This window comes from Apium graveolens, chromosome 6 (genome assembly GCF_009905375.1).
Source record: "Apium graveolens cultivar Ventura chromosome 6, ASM990537v1, whole genome shotgun sequence".
Lineage (NCBI taxonomy): Eukaryota > Viridiplantae > Streptophyta > Magnoliopsida > Apiales > Apiaceae > Apium > Apium graveolens.
The window spans coordinates 69,370,460-69,391,123 of NC_133652.1; the positions used below are offsets into that span (position 1 = coordinate 69,370,460).

The following is a 20,664-nucleotide window of genomic DNA, read 5'->3' on the forward strand; positions in this document are numbered from 1 at the left end:
CAAAAAATAGCCAACATATAATAATAGATACTTATATGATTTATGTATAATTTTTTACCACTCGATTGTATTTTGTTAGTTATCTTTAACAAACTTTAGAAATTTTTAAATTATATATGAAATTGTACGAAAATGCCTAAATTCTAACATTTTTGCAAAAATGATCTATCAAGCAAATTGTTTGCTCACCTTGGGCCGAGTTGTGCGTATATTTTTTGATTTAGGCTGTGCCTAAATAATTTTCCCCGTCCATTGGGCTTTCATTTTTCTCATGAAGGACTACATATCTGAAACGGTGAAACCAGGTCAATTGGGCCTTTTTTTACAAATTTTGTTATCCCCCTCCCAAATTAAGAAGCTCCGGCGATAAAACAATGGCATCGACGCCGATGCTGCCGCCAAACCCTGCCGCCGGGAATTCTAATTTCGATGGCAACGCACGAGCTGCCCCGGGAACTGACATGACCGGAATATGCTTCAGAGATCAATTATGGCTTAACACATACCCGCTGGACCGAAATTTAGTGTTCGATTACTTCGCACTTTCCCCATTTTACGATTGGACTTGTAATAATGAAACTATTCGTATGCGCTCCATTCATCCTCTCGATCTCTCCCATCTCTCGTATGTACTCCTCTCTCTCTCTCTCTCTCCCATTTCTCGTATGTTCTCTCTCTCTCTCTGCCCCCCTCTCTTCCCCTCTCTCTGTGATGTTGCCGAATTTATCTTCTGTATGATTTTGTTGATCAATTTCTGTGCATACTTGGCTGATATTAATTAGTGTGCTGCGAGTTTTCGTAATTGACGATGAATGATGATTGATTAATGAGTTCGTTAGGTGTTGAGAAGAGGTTTAAGAAATGTATAGTGTAATATTAATTAAACCATAACCTTTAGATCAATGCGAGTTCGAAAACTGAAGTTTGTAGTGATATCGGTGACTCAGCTGAATGTGGATCAGCATTACTCATTTTTGGTATAATATTATCAGACTTAATCTTCACTTATTTGCTTGGTGATGTGTACGCTCAGCTGGCCATTATATTGATTATTCAAGCTATTGGTTTTTATTTGTTGGGAATGTTTCACTGACTACAGACATTGGTAGTACTAGGTCCGAGCTCTAGAATTGCTAGCATAACAAGGTAGGGAACTGGCCTAGGAAGTGTTATATGCTTATCTATTTTTAAATTAAATCTATTATGTATTTGCGGGACTCTTGTGGACATAGGTGGGAATGTTTAGAATTTTATTGTTGTCAGCTGCGAACTTGCTTTTACTTTTAATTGGTAATAATTATAAATTGAGAAATCTTTGTTGATCTGGGTAATAACACCTTTGATTGTGTAATGGTTAATGTATTTTACTCAAGTTGTCTAATGGACATAGTTAATATATCATGGCGCCCGTGATAATTAACAAATTTTTCTATAGGAAAATGACAGGAATTGAATACACGCTGAGCGAAGTAATGGAACCCCATCTCTTTGTCTTCCGCAAGCAAAAAAGGGACAGCCCTGAGAAGGTGACACCGATGCTGACGTATTATGTACTAGATGGATCAATATATCAAGCGCCGCAACTTTGCAATGTCTTTGCGTCTCGAGTTGTAAGTATTAATTATTTTTTTTTGTGTGCTCAATTGATACATAATGTCGTGGTCATCTCACCATTTAATTGTTTAAAAGTTTCCGATTCATGTTTCTGGTTCGTGATTGCTCTCTCTTTATAAAATTAGAATTGCATTTAAAACAAAATGTAGTTATGTTGTTTAGTGACAAACCTTCACTTAGCTCCAAGGGTGCTTCTTGCACCTCAAGTTTCTACAGTAAGTAGTTAAGGGTATCAAGGGCCGGTTGCTTGAGGAAATAGCACAATAAAGTAACTTGATTGGACTACTTGATAAGAGCGAATTCGTTGGTGGTCCCCAACTCCTAAAACTATATATTCTTGAGTGGTTATTGAACCCCCACCATTCACATGATTTTTATTTACCACTAAATATTTTCATTATACAAGTAACTATTACTCACGATATACTGTTTCTTTCTGGAAAAAAAAAATCCCTTTCCCGAATTACAAATCTGGTGCTGTATAAAAATTAGTTCTATTTCTATAATTTGGAACCTCATGCAAAAAAACTCAACTCCAAAGGGGTTGCGTATTTGGATGCAAATATGCATGCTTGGTTCTAAATTTGAAACCTAGAATGCATATATGCATCTAGCCATGTCATCAATTAACCATAATGCAATGCATTTGCTTACTTTAAATGAAAGTAAGGAGAGAGAGAGAGGGAGAGACAAAATATTACTTAAATTTGGATTTATTTAATTGATACCAAATGCAGTCTTGACAGTTTCTTGGTGTTCTGCTACCAACATTATCCATTATGTTCGTCCTCCTACTAGCTGGCCTATCCTACACCTTTAATTGTATATTTTTAATGGCTTCCAATGCTGGTTGTTGTATAGTTGCTATATAATAGAGATTGTTGGATAGCAGACTATTGTATGGTAATAAATTTTTATGTGCCTATATGTCAGGGACGTGCTTTATATCATATATCGAAGGCTTTTACAACTGCAGCATCAAAGCTGGAGAAGATCGGATATGGTACCTAACTAATTTTCTTTCCAGTTCACATATAATCTTTGTCATTTTTTGGAGAAAAACAAAAAAGAAAGGCACTCATAATGGTGAAGTTAGTGCAATTGACATACATGCTTTTAATAATATACCTGCAACTGATTTGGGATTAGATAGAGAAGACCAACAACATTTATCCATTTATTCTTATATTGGGTCTCTTTTTACCTTGTTTAAATTACAAGTACTGCACTCTGCCAAAGTTGCATATGATCAGAACTTGTACTACACAAAAGCAAAAAAGAAATCACGGATCTTTCAGCAATTACATGGTTACGCATATTTTCATTGAGATGATCATGAAGTAGATGCTAAATGTATCATCAAAAATCCTCTGTTGCTATACTAAAATACTATCGGTAATCTAGCAGATTCCAGAAACATGTGATTTTATCTTCTCTTTTTATAAAATATATCTGCATCTCGACATTTATATTCTTTGTCGAATGTTGTTAAACTACTTATATAATTTTTAACCATAAAGACTGAAACCCTTTTCTTGGAAACCCTTTTTTGGAAATAAGTGCTGTCACAAGTTAGCCTCGATCATCTAGCAATTCTTCCATCATTGTTCATTTGTTCACAATCATTAGCATTTTACACGTAATTTAAATATGTGTGTGTGTGTGTTAACTGCATCATCATCACAGTTTGATTTTCTTTTGTTTAGTCGATACTGAGAATGAGAGTGCAACACTTGTACCAAAGGCTCCTAAAGAAACTATCGATTTAAAGGAAGTCAAGCGAATAGATCACATTCTTGCTGCCTTGCAGCGCAAGGTAATGTCTAATTGCACAAATTTCTTGTTTTTTTACTAAGGGCTGCCTTACTTGCATCATCTATTATCGATTTTACAATCATAGCGCAATATTAAGTTGGTAACCATCAAAGAAGAAGAATAAAAATAATGATAGAGACTAGCTTTTTACTATTTATAAGCTGTTAAGTACCATGCACTATCATTCTCTTGACTCGAGTTAAACTAAGTTTTGATCAAGATAAATTGCATACTACTACAATATAAATGTACATATTAGATTAGATTAGATAATAAGACAAAACAAAACAGACCAAAGAAATCCGGGTTTTAACTTCTTAAGTCTTTTCTTAAGCATCTTTTGTAAAATCTCTGCATTCATTCATGTTGCAATTGCTAGTTTAGGATACATGATTAACTGCAACAATCTTCCTAGATTCTCAATTGAATTTAAGTCATTAAATCAAAATCAGTTTCCATATTCCTATAAAAAATCGAATCCATGAGAAACATTAAATATAACCCTAATTCACTTAACTAGGGTGATTGAGAACGAAAGTCGGCCGTAGTGGTGCTCAGCGGATCAAAGGTATTTTTCTATTTTAAAGAAAAATTAACACACAAAGTATATTGGTTGGGGTCTTATTTAGGTCGTTTCTCCTAAGCATCTCAAAAATTACTAATTCATTTCCAAAATTAGATACTCAGTGCCATTACACAAAACCCAAATTAAACGACTCTAATTAACACAATATTGAACGCGTACTTGTATATAAACTAAGAAATCCATCAAAGGTCCAAGATTTAAAATGTATTGCATCATCTCAAAGCAAAAACCACAAAGATATAAAATGGAGGAAGGAAAAGATAAAACTAGTTGGTGCGAACTGCCTGTAACGTGTTTGGTGGATATTTAAGGCTGTTCACCGACCATTGAAATAAAAAAAGAGTTAGTTAGGTGTTTCACCCTGTACGAGTTACATCTCATTTTAAGTGAACATTTATTGTTTGTTTGATTATAGACATTTTAACAATAAATCTTGATCTTGTGCAGCTACCACCAGCTCCACCACCACCACCTTTTCCCGAAGGATACAATCCTCCTAAGACTGCAGAGGGAGATAATGCATCTGAAGCACAAGCTCAAGTTCCACCTCTAGATCCCATCTTAGACCAAGGTCCATCTAAGAGGATGAAATTCTGAAACATATATGTGACTCTTGTTCCACCGCCCTGAACACATCCACAATATTGGTTCGGTGAAAGAAGACTTGCTAAAAATGTTAGCTAATTAGTTTGATGTGATTTTTGTACCTTGCAAACCCAAAAGAATACTGACGGAAAAAGTTAGCTGATTAGTTTGAATTTGATGTACTATAAATATAAAATATACACATAATTATGTAGTTTTGTTTAATTTTTTTAATATTTAGGGAAAGAGGGATGGGAAACAAAATGAATATTGAAGAGTAATTTTAATAATAAAGGTTAAATGCACTTTATATCTTATTTTATTTAAAAAACAAATGTGTATCAAGAAAATTGGAAATTAGGTGTTCTACTTCAATGGGCCAATCCAAAGCACCCCTTTGTAATTTATGATTAAAATGGTGAAGTGTAAAATGAGAACTTTAGTAAAAAAATAATTAATCTAAATTTCTTATTTTTTAGATTATGTTAAAAAATTTAATCTCTATATTAATGAAAAAAATTAAATGATTCTACTAAAATTAAATTCTGAATAACTTTTTACATTTTATAATTATACACTTAATTAAAATATACTTGTTTTATTTTTAATTCTTTGTCGTCATTATTACTTTATTGTGCATTTAATGAAAATATTTGGGTTAATATTTATATTTAATGTAAAATAACTCATTTTTATAAATGTTTTTACTTATTTTTGGATTTCTACCTAAAATTTATTTTCATTTTAAGATGCACCTGTTTACCCGTAATTATTTTACTTATAATTGTAAAATGGTGCATAATAATTTAACAGGTTGAAATTGAGGGGTGCAAATTGTATTCCGGAAATTCTGATATAAAATTATTTTTTGGATTTTGTTTGAGGATATAAAATGCAATTAACTCTAATAATAATGTTAGTTGGACGGATGGAAATGAGTAGGAGGAGGATGAAAATGAACAGAAGTGGTGCTGTATCATCAATGATGACTGCTAGACTTCCAGTTACAGGCTGATAGAGATAGGGAGTTGCAGTGACATCAATATAGCCTCGGCTACCAAAAAACTATACGGCATGTTTTTTTTAAACTGTCCTTCCCATTTTTAAGTATTTGCAAAAAAGGCCTTGCCTCATTGCAGTATGTTTTTGCTGCCCACAGAATGAGTTGTGCCCGAGTACCGATCATAAATTATCTGCCGTTAATCTAAATTCTAACCGTATGATTTTTTTACAAGACTTGATGACCTGTTGCCATCAATGACGATGGATAGATCGATTGAATATTTTCAAATTCTATTTTATTTTCAGAGGATCAATTTTTATGTCACATGTAAACTGTGATAAGCTTGTAATTCAAATTATTTTTACCAGATAATGAAATGTTCACGTTATGAATTACTAGTATTCAGGGTTCGTTTCTATTAAGAGAACATAATTTAACTTGAAAAATAGGGGGCAATAAAATAATATATAATATTGAAAATTTAAGAGCTTTCCCCTTTTTCAAATATTACAAACTAATAGTTATGTATAAATTAGTTTCATCATTATGTTCTTAGTATTTATTATGATAATGTTAATTATTAAAACATAAATATTTTACAAATTGTTGTATTTGTGAAATTTTGTGGTTTGAATAATACGTTTTTTTTAAGCAGGGATATATTTTCTTTTGAAAAGAGGTAGGGGATATATTCATAGTTACTAATGAAAATAGATATGATATTACTTTCATTGAAAAGGAATATTAATATTAGCAATAACTTAATACGTGATATTATCTGATGAATAAACTAGTGGAATAGTATAAAGATATAATTAGACTACACACCTCTCAAATTATTCTCCCTCGTGAATTCTGATCAACTGACTGAATACTAATTAGGACAGCAAACTTGCGTATTCGTCCAAAATTATGCAAAATGCAGGTAAAAATAATAAATTGCACACCTCTCGAATTCACCCTCACTATTCCAGACTTGGATAACATATATCTCGTCTCAAGATCACAGCATGATAATTTTAAAAATTTGAACTTTGCGTTGAAAGTTGGAACATAAACATTATTATAAATAATTAAAAAAAATCAGAAAAGATATCGCAAAATTATAAATTATTCCTAAAAAAGGGGGTTTGTTGAACATTTCACAGAAGGACGAGAAACTAGAGAAATTTCATTCAAGGACTGTGCCGACATAAATAAATACCTAAAAATAAACTATATTTGATGTACAGTATAAACAAACCCATTATGTTGATTTTAATTGTGTTTTGCATATTTTTCAGTTCTAAAAATCGGTTTAGGCGGCCGTCTAGGCGGCGCCTAGGCGCTATGCGGTGGTAAAACGACCCGACTCGGACCTAGGCGGTGATTTAGACGTTTTTTCAAAAAATCGGGTCAAAATCGGGATTAGGCGGGTTAGACGGTCAAAAATCGGTCCTAGGCGGTCTAGGCGGAAAATATTTAAAAAAAATATTTTTTAACGTTTTCATAATTTTTAATTATTAATTTCATAATTTCACACAATATCATGTCAATTTATAATATAAAGTATTGGTAAGAAGTAACAAGTAATCTAATAGATTTATTTTCTCACTTTAAATATAAAAATAACATATTATAATTAATTTAAATGTGTGAATTAAAATATAGTTAATATTGTAAACTCAATAATTAGTACATAACGCATGTCAAATGTGTAGATATTGTTTAATACCATTCTAATTTCTTTTTTCAAACAAATATTTGACATGTTGATCATTATATAAATATAAAAATTTAAAATAATATTTATATTCTTCCGATTAATTTTTCGATTAATTGGTTCGATTAATCTTCGACTTGCTGATTAATCTCTCGAAGGTACCCTGACCGCCCTGGCACGCCTGGCGATTCCTAGAACACTGATATTTTCACATCAATAAATCTTTAATATTTATATTCAGACCCTTTTAACACATTAATTTTTAGAGAACATATAAGTATACAACTTTTTCCAAGTTTGTTTGTGATTTTATTATTTTTTGATTTTTTTACAGGAACACGGTTCACGATCAAAAGTAACTATAATTTCTTTTATACTTTCTGAAAAATAACTTCAATTTTTTGATTTTATTTAAGATTTCACCGGGTTGTAATAAAACATTTCTGCAAAAAAAAACTTCAAAAAAGCGTATTTTTTCATAAATCTCTTAATTTTAAACATAAATTTACTTTTTAAAATTGAACAATGAATAAATGTCACTCCATATGTATAAAAATATTAGAATTAGAAATTAAAAAAGAAAAGAAAAAACACACACGTAGGTATTTGTTGAGAAATTGAGGGTAAGGACATGAAAGCAGTGAAATCTCAGGGAAGGACTCGCCGGCAGCTATATATATACGTATGCCCCCATTATCATCTATTCTTGCGTTAGTATTATCATTTTAGTTTTTTTCAATTTTTTTTTTTATTTTTAATATAAATAAATAAAATCTCTCTTCTCCGTTCTTGAGCTCGATCGCTACCTACAATGACAATCATCATTGATCAACCCCAACTACAATTAGGTACGTTAATCCTGTTTCTTAATTCCGATTACGTTAAAAATTGATCATTTATTTCTATTTTTTTTTTAAATGAAACTCTCAAAGTCTGCATGTTGTTACATGTTTTGAACAAGATTTCGGTTGTTGTTCTGGTATGTTTTTGGTCCAATGTCAGATTCCTAAGCATTTGATTACTTTAGGGCTAATTTTTGTTCGTAATTACGTGTAAGTGTAAGGTCATGTTAATTTGTTTGTTAAAGCAGGAACTCAAGCGGAGGAGGGGCACGTTACCACCACTGCACAAAAGGATATTGGATTGGATGGCGGATTTTTTGTTCCGCAGACCAATTCTTACGGCAACAATTTCAGGTTCGATTTGTGATTTCTACGTATTCTTTTCGGAATTTAAAGAAGAATTGCTGTTTATAGGACTACCTATTCATGTTGATCAACAATCTTTCAACTATATTTTTTCTAAAGAAAGGAAACTTCGTATGAAATATTTAGTAAAAGTGAAACATGTTCAAAATTTAGGTACAAAACTTGCTGGTATTCTACGAATTAGTAGTACATTTTTTTTGAGTCCATTACTTCTCTTTCTGTACATTTTAAATGCACAAATTTGTTTCCCTCAAAAAATTGCACAGTTTTTTTTAACGTTTGTGCGTTCTTATTTGCTCTGAGAAGCTCTTTAGTTAAGCTTTGTGTCATATTACTGGATAACAACTTAAAATTCCTGACTTCTCATCTTTGAAGTTCAGATTTACTTTGTAACATTTTCGGCTCTGCAGACAACCTTTACTACCTCAAGTTCATACTTCCGCTTTTCAGCCTTACAAAACTTGTTGACATTGGCGTCCTACTCTGGTTTCCTTGTTTCAATCTGTCTATCATATATCCTGCACGAGATGAACCTCTCTTTCAAAAAACTTATTTCAATGTTCAATTGTGACAGAGAATCTTTATCCTTTAGACTCAAGTGATCAAAAACTTCCCTAGTCATCTCACCTTTTTTATAGACATACTTGTTTTAAGCTGATCTACACTTACAAGACCTTATGCTTCTTCTCAACCGCTTTAGAATTAGAATGTTTCTGCTCATTAACATTTTTTATGTCTTGCATGATCTGTTTCAGTTCAGATTTATAATGAGCCAACTTGGCGTCATTCTTTTGCTGCTTAGATATAAATGCATTGTTTTTCTGATCTCTCTCTTAGAGCTTCATATTAAGCCTCTCCAGTTCCTGTTTTTTCTCACCAATAGACTGAGGATCCAGTCTAATATTGTCAATAAACTTCAGTTTTGAGTGTCAATAATAGTTAAATCTTCCTGTCATCACATTTTCTTGCTCACTTGATCTCCTTCCAAAGTTATGCAGTCCTGGCTGTCAGCTCCTGCAATATTTGTTGCCACATCCAAGTTTTGACAGAGCACTGTTTTATCAAAGACCTGGGCAGATGCAGGATTATACTTAAGTGGGGATATAAGGGTTAATTATTTGAGACTTCAGTACATAGCATAGAAGTAGGAAATCATGTCCAAAATTTTAGTATTAATCTTGCTGCCATTCTATGATATCTGTAGCACATACTTTTGAAGTAGACCATGTATTACTTTGAGTCAAGTACTTCTCCTTTTCTTGAAACAAACAATATAATTTACAAAATATAAATATGGTTTCATTTTACAAATTTTGTAGTCAAAGAAAAAAAAAATCCTTATACAGTACTGATATAACAAAGAATCAAATTAACTTTGAACAGGGATTATAATGCTGAAAGCCACAGGCAAAAGGGTGTTGAGGAATTCTACAAGACCAATCACATCAACCAAACATATGATTATGTAAGCAACATGGCAGTAAACCTTATTGTTAATATACTCATCTTGATATTTTGGTATTTAGTAAAAAAAATATCTTGATATTTTGGATGCAACATTAGATTAATGCTGTTTTAACATGTTTGTAGGTGAAAAGAATGAGAGCGGAATATGAGAAGTTGAACAAGGTGGAAATGAGCATATGGGAATGCTGTGAACTTCTTAACAACGTTGTTGATGATAGCGATCCTGACATTGAAGAACCTCAAATTGAACATTTGTTGCAGACAGCCGAAGCTATTCGGAAAGATCACCCTAATGAAGATTGGTTGCACCTTACCGCCCTTGTTCATGGTATATTAGTGCTTCCTCCGAATCTATTTGATACTAATCTCTCCTAATCTAGAAATAACAAGTAAACAAAGTCTACCTTCATTTTCATCTTAATACTAGTACTTTGTAACCGTTTTATTATTTGTTATGAAAAATGTGGAAGGCCTTGGGTTGCATTATTTAGTTTAGTATCATACACTTAAAAGGTTTTGGTCCTTTTAAGCTGAGTTCTGATCTTATAGATTTTGTTTTAGAAACTTACATTAATCCTATTTTCATCAGTAGATTGCATTGTGAATCTTTTGTTAATGCATAAGCTAATAATGTATAGTATGGTTAAGGCAAGATTAAGCAAGCTCTTTTGGAATTTTTTTGACTAGATTTTTCTTTGTTATAGATCTTGGAAAGGTTCTCCTGCATCCTAGTTTCGGGGAGCTTCCTCAGTGGGCTGTTGTAGGCAAGTACTAACCACTTTATCTAATTCCGCTTATAATCCATGTAGATCAAAAAAATTATTTTTATGCCCCCTGTTCATCATGTTAACCATCTCTTGACCAAGATCTATAAAAATTACAGGTGACACATTTCCTGTTGGGTGTGCATTCGATGCATCAATTGTTCATCATAAGGTCAATCATTTACACTGAATTTCAATTCAATTTACCTACACTAAAATTACCAGAACTCACAATTTTCACATATAATTTCTGTGTTTGTTTTGGCAGTACTTCAAGGAGAATCCAGACTATAACAACCCTGCTTATAACACTAAGTATGGGGTTTATTCTGAAGATTGCGGACTAAACAATGTTATGATGTCATGGGGCCATGACGACTACATGTACATGGTATATTCTAAAACTCTTTCGGGGAAGTATTTTCTTGATAGCAAAACCATGTCTATTACGAAAAATTGATCTTGTTCGACACGTTTATAGGTGGCAAAAGAGAATGGGACTACCTTGCCATCAGCTGGTCTTTTTATTATCAGATATCACTCTTTTTATGGTAAACATGATTATTTTGGCCGTATAATATCTGTCGGTTATCCAATGTTTTTTTTGCTTCTGATTAGTTAGAATTCGTTGAGATATCTTATTTCGATATGATATCACAGCTTTGCACAGAGCAGGGGCTTATAAGCACTTGATGAATGAGGAAGACCGTGAGAACTTAAAGTGGCTTAAAGTGTTTAAGTAAGAATATAATGGAATTACACGTACTATAGTCATGTTTGTAAACCTAGGAAATTTATTAACCTGATCATGTTATGGCGCAGCAAGTACGATTTGTACAGCAAAAGCAAAGAAAGAGTGAATATTGAGAAAGTAAAACCGTACTATCTTTCTCTCATTGACAAGGTAAATTTCTAAACCTAAATAACTCATAAGTTGTTTTACAATGTCCTGATAAAATTTCTACATATGTAAATGTATAAATTGGTTGCAGTACTTTCCTGCAAAACTCAAGTGGTGAAATAGAAGCGCTGAATTGTTGAACAACTGAAGATTACTTTGCAAGTGGGGGAACATGTTGAATAAAAGTAGATGCATTCTTCAATTGATACTTAGTCAATAGCGTCAATGGAATAATGTAAAGAGTACCTTAATAGTGTATTGGTTGTTTTTCTATATTTAATTTTATGTTGCAGTAATATTGTTGGCATTAGCCACGAACAAAGGTGGGAATGTGGGATCCCTCAATTGTTAGTTAATAAAATCAGCGTCTTTGTTTAGTTTGTGTGTGAATAGCTTTGGTTGTTTTTCTCTGTTTATGGTTTCGTTAAAAGAAAATTTGAGCATTACAGTTACAGTCCGTCCATATCAACTTGACACTAAACATGCAGTTTGTGTTGCGCATTCGCCAGCTAATTACTTTTCGAAAGAACTACTTAAACACGATAAATCTATTCCGATATTTGAGTTAAAATTCGATTTTACATCTGGTTGAATCGGATTTTTCAATTATATTTGAACTTTTTTAAACTTTAAAAAAAGATAGGGACTTTCTGATATTGTTTTTGGTTTTTCTAAATTTGAATGGACCGATTTTCACATAACATTTTTCAATTTTTACTCGAAATTTGTATGCATATATTTTCTCTGTTTTTTTTTGTCAGCGTACTTTCTCCATTCTATAATATACATACTACACTTATGCTTTCCAAATACTTCAAAATATTTTGAGCATATACATCAAAATGTTATTTTAACTTTATTTGGTAAATTAAAATATCTATATTACATATCTTAAACATAAAAAAATAAAATGGGAATCAATAAAAATATTTTGAAATGACCAAAATTGAAGTTAAACATGTATTAAAATGGAGAGAATAATTTAGAATTTAGCGGATTTAATAAATGTTTGAGCATGCTCAAGGTAGACTTTGAGAAATGAAAGAGAAATTTACATTGCAGTATTCTGGCATGCGGACTTTTTTCCATTAAATGTAGAATTATCTGTTGTGGACTGAGAACTGAGTTGTCCACTGAGAACTACCGAGTACGACCTGGAGGCTGGAATGCTGTAAAATACCTTCAACTCGAAACTGTACAATTTTAAAAATTAAAATGAACAAATAATCCGAGACCAAGAAAATATAGTGGGAATAGAAGTGATGTAAACGAGAATTCGTCAATTTGAGGTAAATACAAGTTGCATTACATTTCATTTCATAATCTTTTGACTCCCATTGGTTTGATTGCCACGAATTGCATAACTTTTGATTCAAACAGGAGAGCAAACTCATTTATTTAATTAAGAGTTTTCGTACGTTTTCATTTTTCTGTTCAAAAACGTTAGGTCATCATTTTCTGTGTTTATTAATTTTTTTTTAAGTGGTTTGCGACCAAACCCATCATTATGTATGTCTATATTAATACCAAGAAATAATCTACTTACGAATTAATCCAGCTTCTGATAAGATTAAATTAGAGAATTTGTATAATATATCCCAAATTAAAAAGTCACTTTATCATTATACCTTTTTTCTTTCAATAATTACAAATATATCCCGTGGTTAATTTTTAACTCACATTTAACTCATATTAATATTTTTAAATTATAAAAATAAATATGTGTCTAGTATCTATGACCGGAATACCCCTATAATATATCTCAAATTAAAGAGTCAATTTATTATTATGTCATTTTTCTTTCAATAATTATAAATATGTCCCGTGGTTAGTTTTTAAATTCACATTTAACTCATATTAATATTTTTAAATTATAAAAATAAATATTTATCAAGTATCTATGACCGGAATACCCCTATAAAAGTTACTTTGTAAAGTATCACTTCAAATCACTTTCCCAATTCTTTACATCAAATGTGTTCTTTTGGAGAAAAAAATACAAATATTATGCATCACATAAAACCACTTCCCCAATAGACCGTCGCTTAAATGCGGTTTATCTTACTTCACGTGGTTTGCAGGCTATTGCGTGAGCCCGTAGGATTTACCCAGTGCGCACCCGAAGGGTAGCGGCTGCGGTTACCTACGATAAAAAAAAAAATATTATGCATCACATAAAACCACTTCCCCAATTATTTACATCAAATGTGTGTTTTTTTAAAAGAAAATATAAATATGTTATATCTTTTTCATTATATGAGATAATAATTTTTTAAATTATTAATTCTTATTATCTTTTAGTGAAACATAATCTTTTTTTTAGTTTGACATTTTTAATTGATTTGATGATAATAGTAAAAAAAATAAATTATATTTGTAACGTCCACAAACTAACTTTGATAAAAAAATATTTATATGCTACAAGAGCATAAGGAAGTTAGAAGTTTTTTAAAAACATAGACTTCTTCTTTTTCACCAATAAAAATTAAACTACAATAATATAATTAAGAAATATAGATACTTAATTGGTTAGGAAAATTGATACAGTTTTGTCATCTGTTAGCAAGATAATTAAGGTATCATACACATTGCACAACAATAATAGAAGGTTATATATGTCATTGAAATTATAAAATTGTGAAGTTAATCATAGTTAATCTAAAATTTTACAAAAATCTAAAAATGAGATATATTTGTAAATATAATTATAAATGAGATATATTCATAAATCAGTTTTTGAATTGAGACATAATAGTAAAAAACCCATTAAATTAACAAGTAAATTACAAAGATATACAATCGGCCCAATCTGGTCAGAAACTTATTACCGAGTCAGGCCATCGACTCTGCTAGTTTATTTAATCATCGATCGCCTTTCTTAATGTATATTTTGACATTTCTACATGATTACATAGTTCAATTACAGTGACTGGGCTCCATTTTGTTATAAAAAATGATTGAACAGACGTACAGCCTTGGATGTAGGTTGGTCAAATAAGACCTAATTATAAAAAAGAAAATTGATATTCTTCTCACCCCGAGTAGCACGTTAATTTGTAAAATTCAAACTTTCAAATAAAAACGCGCTATAAAATAGTACTAAAATGTACAAGCTCTATAAATACAGCTAAATACTTTTTGTGTAAGCAATTAAGTTGGAGGGAGATTGTTTCTATATAAGCAATGACAAGTGGTAGCAATTCAAGCTCAATTCTTCTTGCGTTATTTATATTTGCTATTGTTCTGTCACCGGCCTTGGTGATACCGTCTGATGCTGTTCGATTTCATGTTCCAGGTTAGTCCCTTTTTCATTTATGCAGACCATTTTACCTGTATTTGTAAACCGTCCGACTTGCATCTTAAGCATGCCGTTAGAGCAGAAGAAAAAGAACACTCAATGAACAACAACAACACAAACTCTGCCTGAAATTATCTTGAATTTTATGGTAATACTAGAATCGATGATCAATGAACTTGATGACATGGATGATAGGCGCGTGAAATTCGCTACAAACTTGTTAAGCACTTCCCATTTTGATTTCCTCGTTCCTTCCCTGAAGAAGATTATAATGATTAAGTAAACAAATCTTTTAAGACGCAAAAAGGCACTAAATATGATAAAGGCCTTTCAAGTGCATGCAGTTAACAAATATAATATTCGTAACCTGGGAGATGATGATATAAGAGGTGGTAAAGTTCAAAATCCAGAACTTCTAAACTCGAAAATCTTCTATGAGATAGATGATATATGCTACATAACAATTCGATCTCCCAAGGTTTTTAAGTCATTAGTAGAAAGAAAGAAAATTATAGTTTTAACAGAATGTGATGATATTGTTTTTGTTGAAATGCAGAAACAGCCGGGAACAGACTAGTGTGCATCAATTGTATATGTTGCGAACCAGCACCATCTCGAAAGTGTGCTTGTTGCGTTTGTCCTTGACTTCAATCGGCTCATGGGTTCTAGGGCTTGTAGCTAGCTTCATACTTGAACCATTTAACCATTAAAGTTATATATAGCAGTCAAATTCTTGGTGATCTGTTTGTTTATGATCATAAAATCAAATAAAGGATGTTTTATTAAAATTATTGTGTCAAATGTCAGGTGTAAATCATTGTTTCATCATTCATGTAACAATTGGTTGTAATAAAACATTATAGTTATATCTTTTATTCTGGTGCCTTCAACACTTCTTGTTCTTTGATGAAACTTTTTGTTTCTAAAGGATCATGCCCAAAAAGATGCTTAGATTTTTACCTGGAATACTTACACATCTCTACTACGTTGGGAAATTTTGAATATTATTATGTTCTTCATATGATTAATTTACAAAGTAATTGCATGTCTTGATTGCACGAGGTTCCCAAAACTTAATAAATGTAGAAAAATTGACAAAAAGGTATAAACGCGCAGCAAAACAAAGTTGCAAATACTAAACATCATCTTCCCCATCTTTCAATATCAAGCTTGCACAAATCTTTGAAATAACAATTTGTATATCAATGGAAAAAAAAACTAAAAATTTATCCTTAAATAATACCGACTTCTATTCATAAAATTAGCACTGTATAGATTAACTTTTTAGTATGACAACAAAGGCTAAAGTAGTACAATACTGGACGTATTTAGCAATTTCTATAAAATCACGTTTGAAATCCCTACAAATCTCGCGCATTGTACTGGTTAAAAGTTACTCCAGTAAACATAAGTTAAAATCGAAAGTTCTTGATGATCAACCAAATTAAATGAAAAATATTAAAAATAAATAACTGAGCCGGAATATTAATTAAGCTAATAATGTTACAATTATCAAATTGATTACCGAAATTTGATTTCAAATAATATGACAATGAGGATTTGATAATTTGAAATAATTTTATTAATAAAATTTATGTAACTGAAGAGTCCAGTACTACTATAAATTATTTTGTAGCCAATTACATCATGACATACATGTGATATTTGGGATATTCCAGCTTGGGAAATATAACATTATTCTAATTAGGCCGTGAGATGAAACATGGAATAATACTATGGATCCCAAATTGTTGATCACAAAAAGCAAGATTCATTAAATAATTGATTACAAATTAATTAATAATAGTGAAGCTCCTGTATTTACATAGATTTTACAAATAAAATTATTGTCACACCAAAATTTTGCTATCTATTAAATATATAACCCGTGTGATGGACGGTTGTATGACACAGTTGTTTTAAATAATTGTTATTTACTTTAATATTTTATTAATTTTATTTGTTAAAAGAGTAAGTATGTTGGAATAAATACAACCATATATATTTTTCATTATATTATAACTATTTATAATAATTAGGTTGTAAAATAATTAAGTACATAAACTGTTCTCTAATTAGATTCTGAAAAATATATACTCCTCCTAACTAAAGGTTATGTGTTTTACTTATAAAATTTTAATTTGGAATTATTTAGGTTGTTGACAATAATCAAATCTTTAACTAATTTATATAATAATTATTACAAATATATTTAGTCATAGATTTTATTAAAAACTTCAACTACTAGAATTTGAACGAACAAACTACAACTCAGTTTATGGGAGATTGAATCGGTGTTTATTATTAATTTATCTTGAGAGATAATTGTGTGTTAGTGTAAATATTTATAAACGGCCAACCAAACTTTAATTGTTTAGCTTTTAATATAATAGTGTGTGTATATATATAAAAATTTATTTGAGGTTAAATGACAATATAATTATTTTTTGTTTATTCGAATCTATCTGACAAATTACCGAATAATATCCAGTTTTATTTTAAAAAAATAATATTGTCTCTATTTTCGTCTTTATAAAATAATATGTATATTTTAGACATAGAATTTTTTTTTTATTATATAAGACTTTTATTTTAACCAAATTCAAATAATTATATTTAGTTTATTTTTAATTATAAAAACTAAATTATATAAGCCTATATAATTATATAACTGATTTGGTGGGTAACTATATAAGCTTATAGTCTGTGCCATGCACTTGTGATTAAATTTTTTAATTTTTTTTCCTGTATTTTATAAAATTAATGTGTTACTTAAAGAGAAAGTTAAGTTATATTTTATAAAATTTGGATTTTTTTGTGGATTGTTTTTTTACTCTTCCACATGTGTATTCTTGATTTTATGTAGCTATTTTTAAGTTGAATTTGGGAGTAATTAAGATGTTCCTCACCATAATTTTAAAAATATCAAACCAAAGGTATTAAAATAGTTTATTTAGTAGTTAGTAATTTTTCAAATTTAAAGTAAAATATGTTATGTTACTTAATTTAATGTAATTTAACAAATTTTTAATATAACTCTTTATTTTGCATTAAAATTATACTAGAATTTGCAAAAAATAGTGCTTTGAATTTGAATGGTATAAATGGTAAAGTGTGTCTGGTTGTTTGGTATTCTCTCTTGAGACCTTTATATTTCATGAATTTTTTTATAGCAAATTATGCAGTAGAGTAAATTTTCTCATCAATTAAAAAGGAGGCAAATTGGATTTAGAATAATATTAAAAATAATAAGACTTGTAAAATATAGTCCATTATAAAAAGAGTTATAAGTTGAGTAGCATTCATTAAAAATATCATTCTTCATATCATTCTTCCGATATAACTGTAAATATATAAACTTGATAAAATCAGAGTTAAATATTATATTGATCATTACCACTTTATTTGTTGAAATAAGGAAACATACTTTGTTTAACTAAGAATGTGGAGAATTTAATATATTTAGGATTTGAGTAGTAGGTACAATTTAATAAAAATTAAGGTAGTAAGAACATAACATATTTAGAACTTGAGTGTAGTAGTAGGAACAGTTTAATAGAAATTTAGGTAGTAATCTATGAACTCAGTACTATAAGCACATCCTAATAGTAAACCAACTTTACATTCATGACATTCATAGTCTGTCTATTTGTTCTGGTTGGACCACATATCCTTAAGGCTTGTAATGGTTGTCTTCAGTTGCATGTGATAAACGACAAATAGGTGTTCCACTCAAAGGTCCAAATATTGGTTATGGCTAGATTTCAGCACTATTTTTGTCAAAGACCGTACCATATTAGGAACATATGCTTTTGTTTCTCGAGAAGTGATCAAACCTATGAGAACACTCACAACATCTTTCCTTTTCTTCGAAAAGAAATAAATATCCAACATATTTTTAAATAGAATTGAAAGATTGTGACCTTTTTCTGACATGTTTAAGATAATGTTGTAGGAGTTTTGTAGAATATCATAATGAAGGTGATGTCTAAGAATGATACTCTTTGAAGGTCAGTAGAATTCAGCATCCTTGTTCCCTAGTCGATGTGCCATAAACATAAAGTATGCAAACATATTTTCATTAGGTCTGTATGTGATATTTAATAATTTTGGGAATGAATTAATATCTAGATGATTTTATGTGATTGTTTCAATTCGGAGTGAATAAAATTGTGGATATTTTATTCCTCTTTGATGAATTCATTTTTTTAAAATGATTAATATGTTAATTGATAATTGTGGTACCGATTCCGTCATTGTTCTGAGAGTATTTAATTACATTTATTATTTTCAAAAATATATTCGGTTTTATCTAGATTCTCCCTCATAGCAGGTGAATTGTGAAAATATTCAAAAATATTATATAATGACTATTTTGTTAGGTGTTAAGTGAATAATATTATATGAGTTACTTGAATTTTATGATATTTATGTGAGTTAGTGAGTAAATATTTTTTTTAAAAAATTATTCCAATTTGGCGAATTAGTATAAGGTTTGAAGTGTGATCAGTGATTTTACAAAAAAGAATTATAAATAAATGAGTAAATAGAAAAATTGGTGAATATGAGATTTATTAATTGTGAGATGTGATTATGTGTTATTTTATTCATATGTGAGTGATGTTGTGGTCAAATTATTTTTTTTAAAAAAATATTTTAATGATTTATCGTGTAAAAAATGTGGTTTAATTGGACCTTTAAATATTTTTATTAAATTATAGGTATATGATTAAATCATGAAACTTGTTTTATTATCTCTAGAATACCCTTAGAGATATTGTAAAAATAATAGTTGGATTTATTTTGAGGTTGGAGTATTTTAAAATAATTTTATGAGCTTTATTTCTATTTTTGAGCATTATCTTGTAAAATTCATATAAAATGAACCGTATGTTCAAAAATTATTTTAAAAATATGGGAAGAAAGGTAATTTTAAATTCTATATTTTAAAAATAAGGTTCGAACTATTACAAAATATTTCAGAGCAGGTTTCTATTTTTTTCACGTTCATTTTTAGGATTTTTAGTATTTAAATTATATAAGTAAAAATTCAATTTTTAATTACTAAAAGATAAAAATGCCCCTGGGCTTTATAATCAGAAATAAGCAGGCCATGTTCTTCTTTCCTTCACAATCGATCTCTCGGAACGTCTTTGTCTCCCTCGGGCTCTCTCTCAATCTCTCTCGCGATTTTCTTCTCCTCCCCCGTTCTCTTCCCTCTCCCTCCTCCCCATTTCTTCCTTGCTTCTCTAAGTTCTTTCCGCCGTTATATTTTTTTTTTCCGGCGAGCCGCTGCCGTGTCTCAGGTACCGCCGTCTTGTTCGATTCTTGATTTCTCAATCATGTATACATATACGTGAGTATATATCAGTCGGGTGTTCTGTGTGATGTTGGTGTTGTACTCTTGCCGCCTTGTATTTTCCGGTTCCGCCTTATTTTTCCGGCGTGATTATACGCATGTGTGTATAGTTGTGATATTGTGACTGTTGCTGTATTACTGATTAGCTTGATAATTGCTTTGGAATTTTTTGTATTAGTTTGATAAATTTGTAAAAATTTCGAATGAATTTCCTGGGGTTATTTCAGATTAATTGATTATATGGGTTGTATATTAAGTGTTTGATGATTTGAATAATAGAGATTATAGGTTTAATTAATTGCTAAGAATTGATTAAAGTTGTTAATAAAGTTTAAGTACAGAAAATTCATCATTTGCAAAGA

The 20,664-nt window shown here is 30.3% G+C and overlaps 2 protein-coding genes and 1 long non-coding RNA gene across 3 annotated transcripts; all 3 read left to right on the forward strand.

The window, feature by feature from the left end:
* The first annotated feature begins 318 nt into the window (after positions 1-318).
* LOC141663666 (mediator of RNA polymerase II transcription subunit 6) lies at positions 319-4,829 on the forward strand. The gene is made up of 5 exons (XM_074469455.1): positions 319-625; positions 1,436-1,610; positions 2,548-2,617; positions 3,321-3,430; positions 4,463-4,829. Exons 1-5 carry the CDS (start codon positions 375-377, stop codon positions 4,610-4,612), a joined length of 756 nt encoding a protein of 251 aa, XP_074325556.1. The 5' UTR covers positions 319-374; the 3' UTR covers positions 4,613-4,829.
* Positions 4,830-7,911: 3,082 nt separating this feature from the next.
* Positions 7,912-12,022, forward strand: LOC141667060 (inositol oxygenase 1-like). Its single transcript, XM_074473400.1, has 12 exons — positions 7,912-7,987; positions 8,100-8,153; positions 8,396-8,501; positions 9,897-9,978; positions 10,104-10,308; positions 10,685-10,744; positions 10,864-10,916; positions 11,013-11,135; positions 11,226-11,295; positions 11,405-11,483; positions 11,567-11,648; positions 11,737-12,022. The coding sequence occupies exons 2-12, from the start codon at positions 8,117-8,119 to the stop codon at positions 11,761-11,763; spliced, it is 924 nt and encodes a 307-aa protein (XP_074329501.1). The 5' UTR covers positions 7,912-7,987; positions 8,100-8,116; the 3' UTR covers positions 11,764-12,022.
* Positions 12,023-14,781: 2,759 nt separating this feature from the next.
* Positions 14,782-15,818, forward strand: LOC141668122 (uncharacterized). The gene is made up of 2 exons (XR_012552932.1): positions 14,782-14,940; positions 15,500-15,818. It is a non-coding gene; the product is annotated as an uncharacterized LOC141668122 (long non-coding RNA).
* Positions 15,819-20,664: the final 4,846 nt, after the last annotated feature.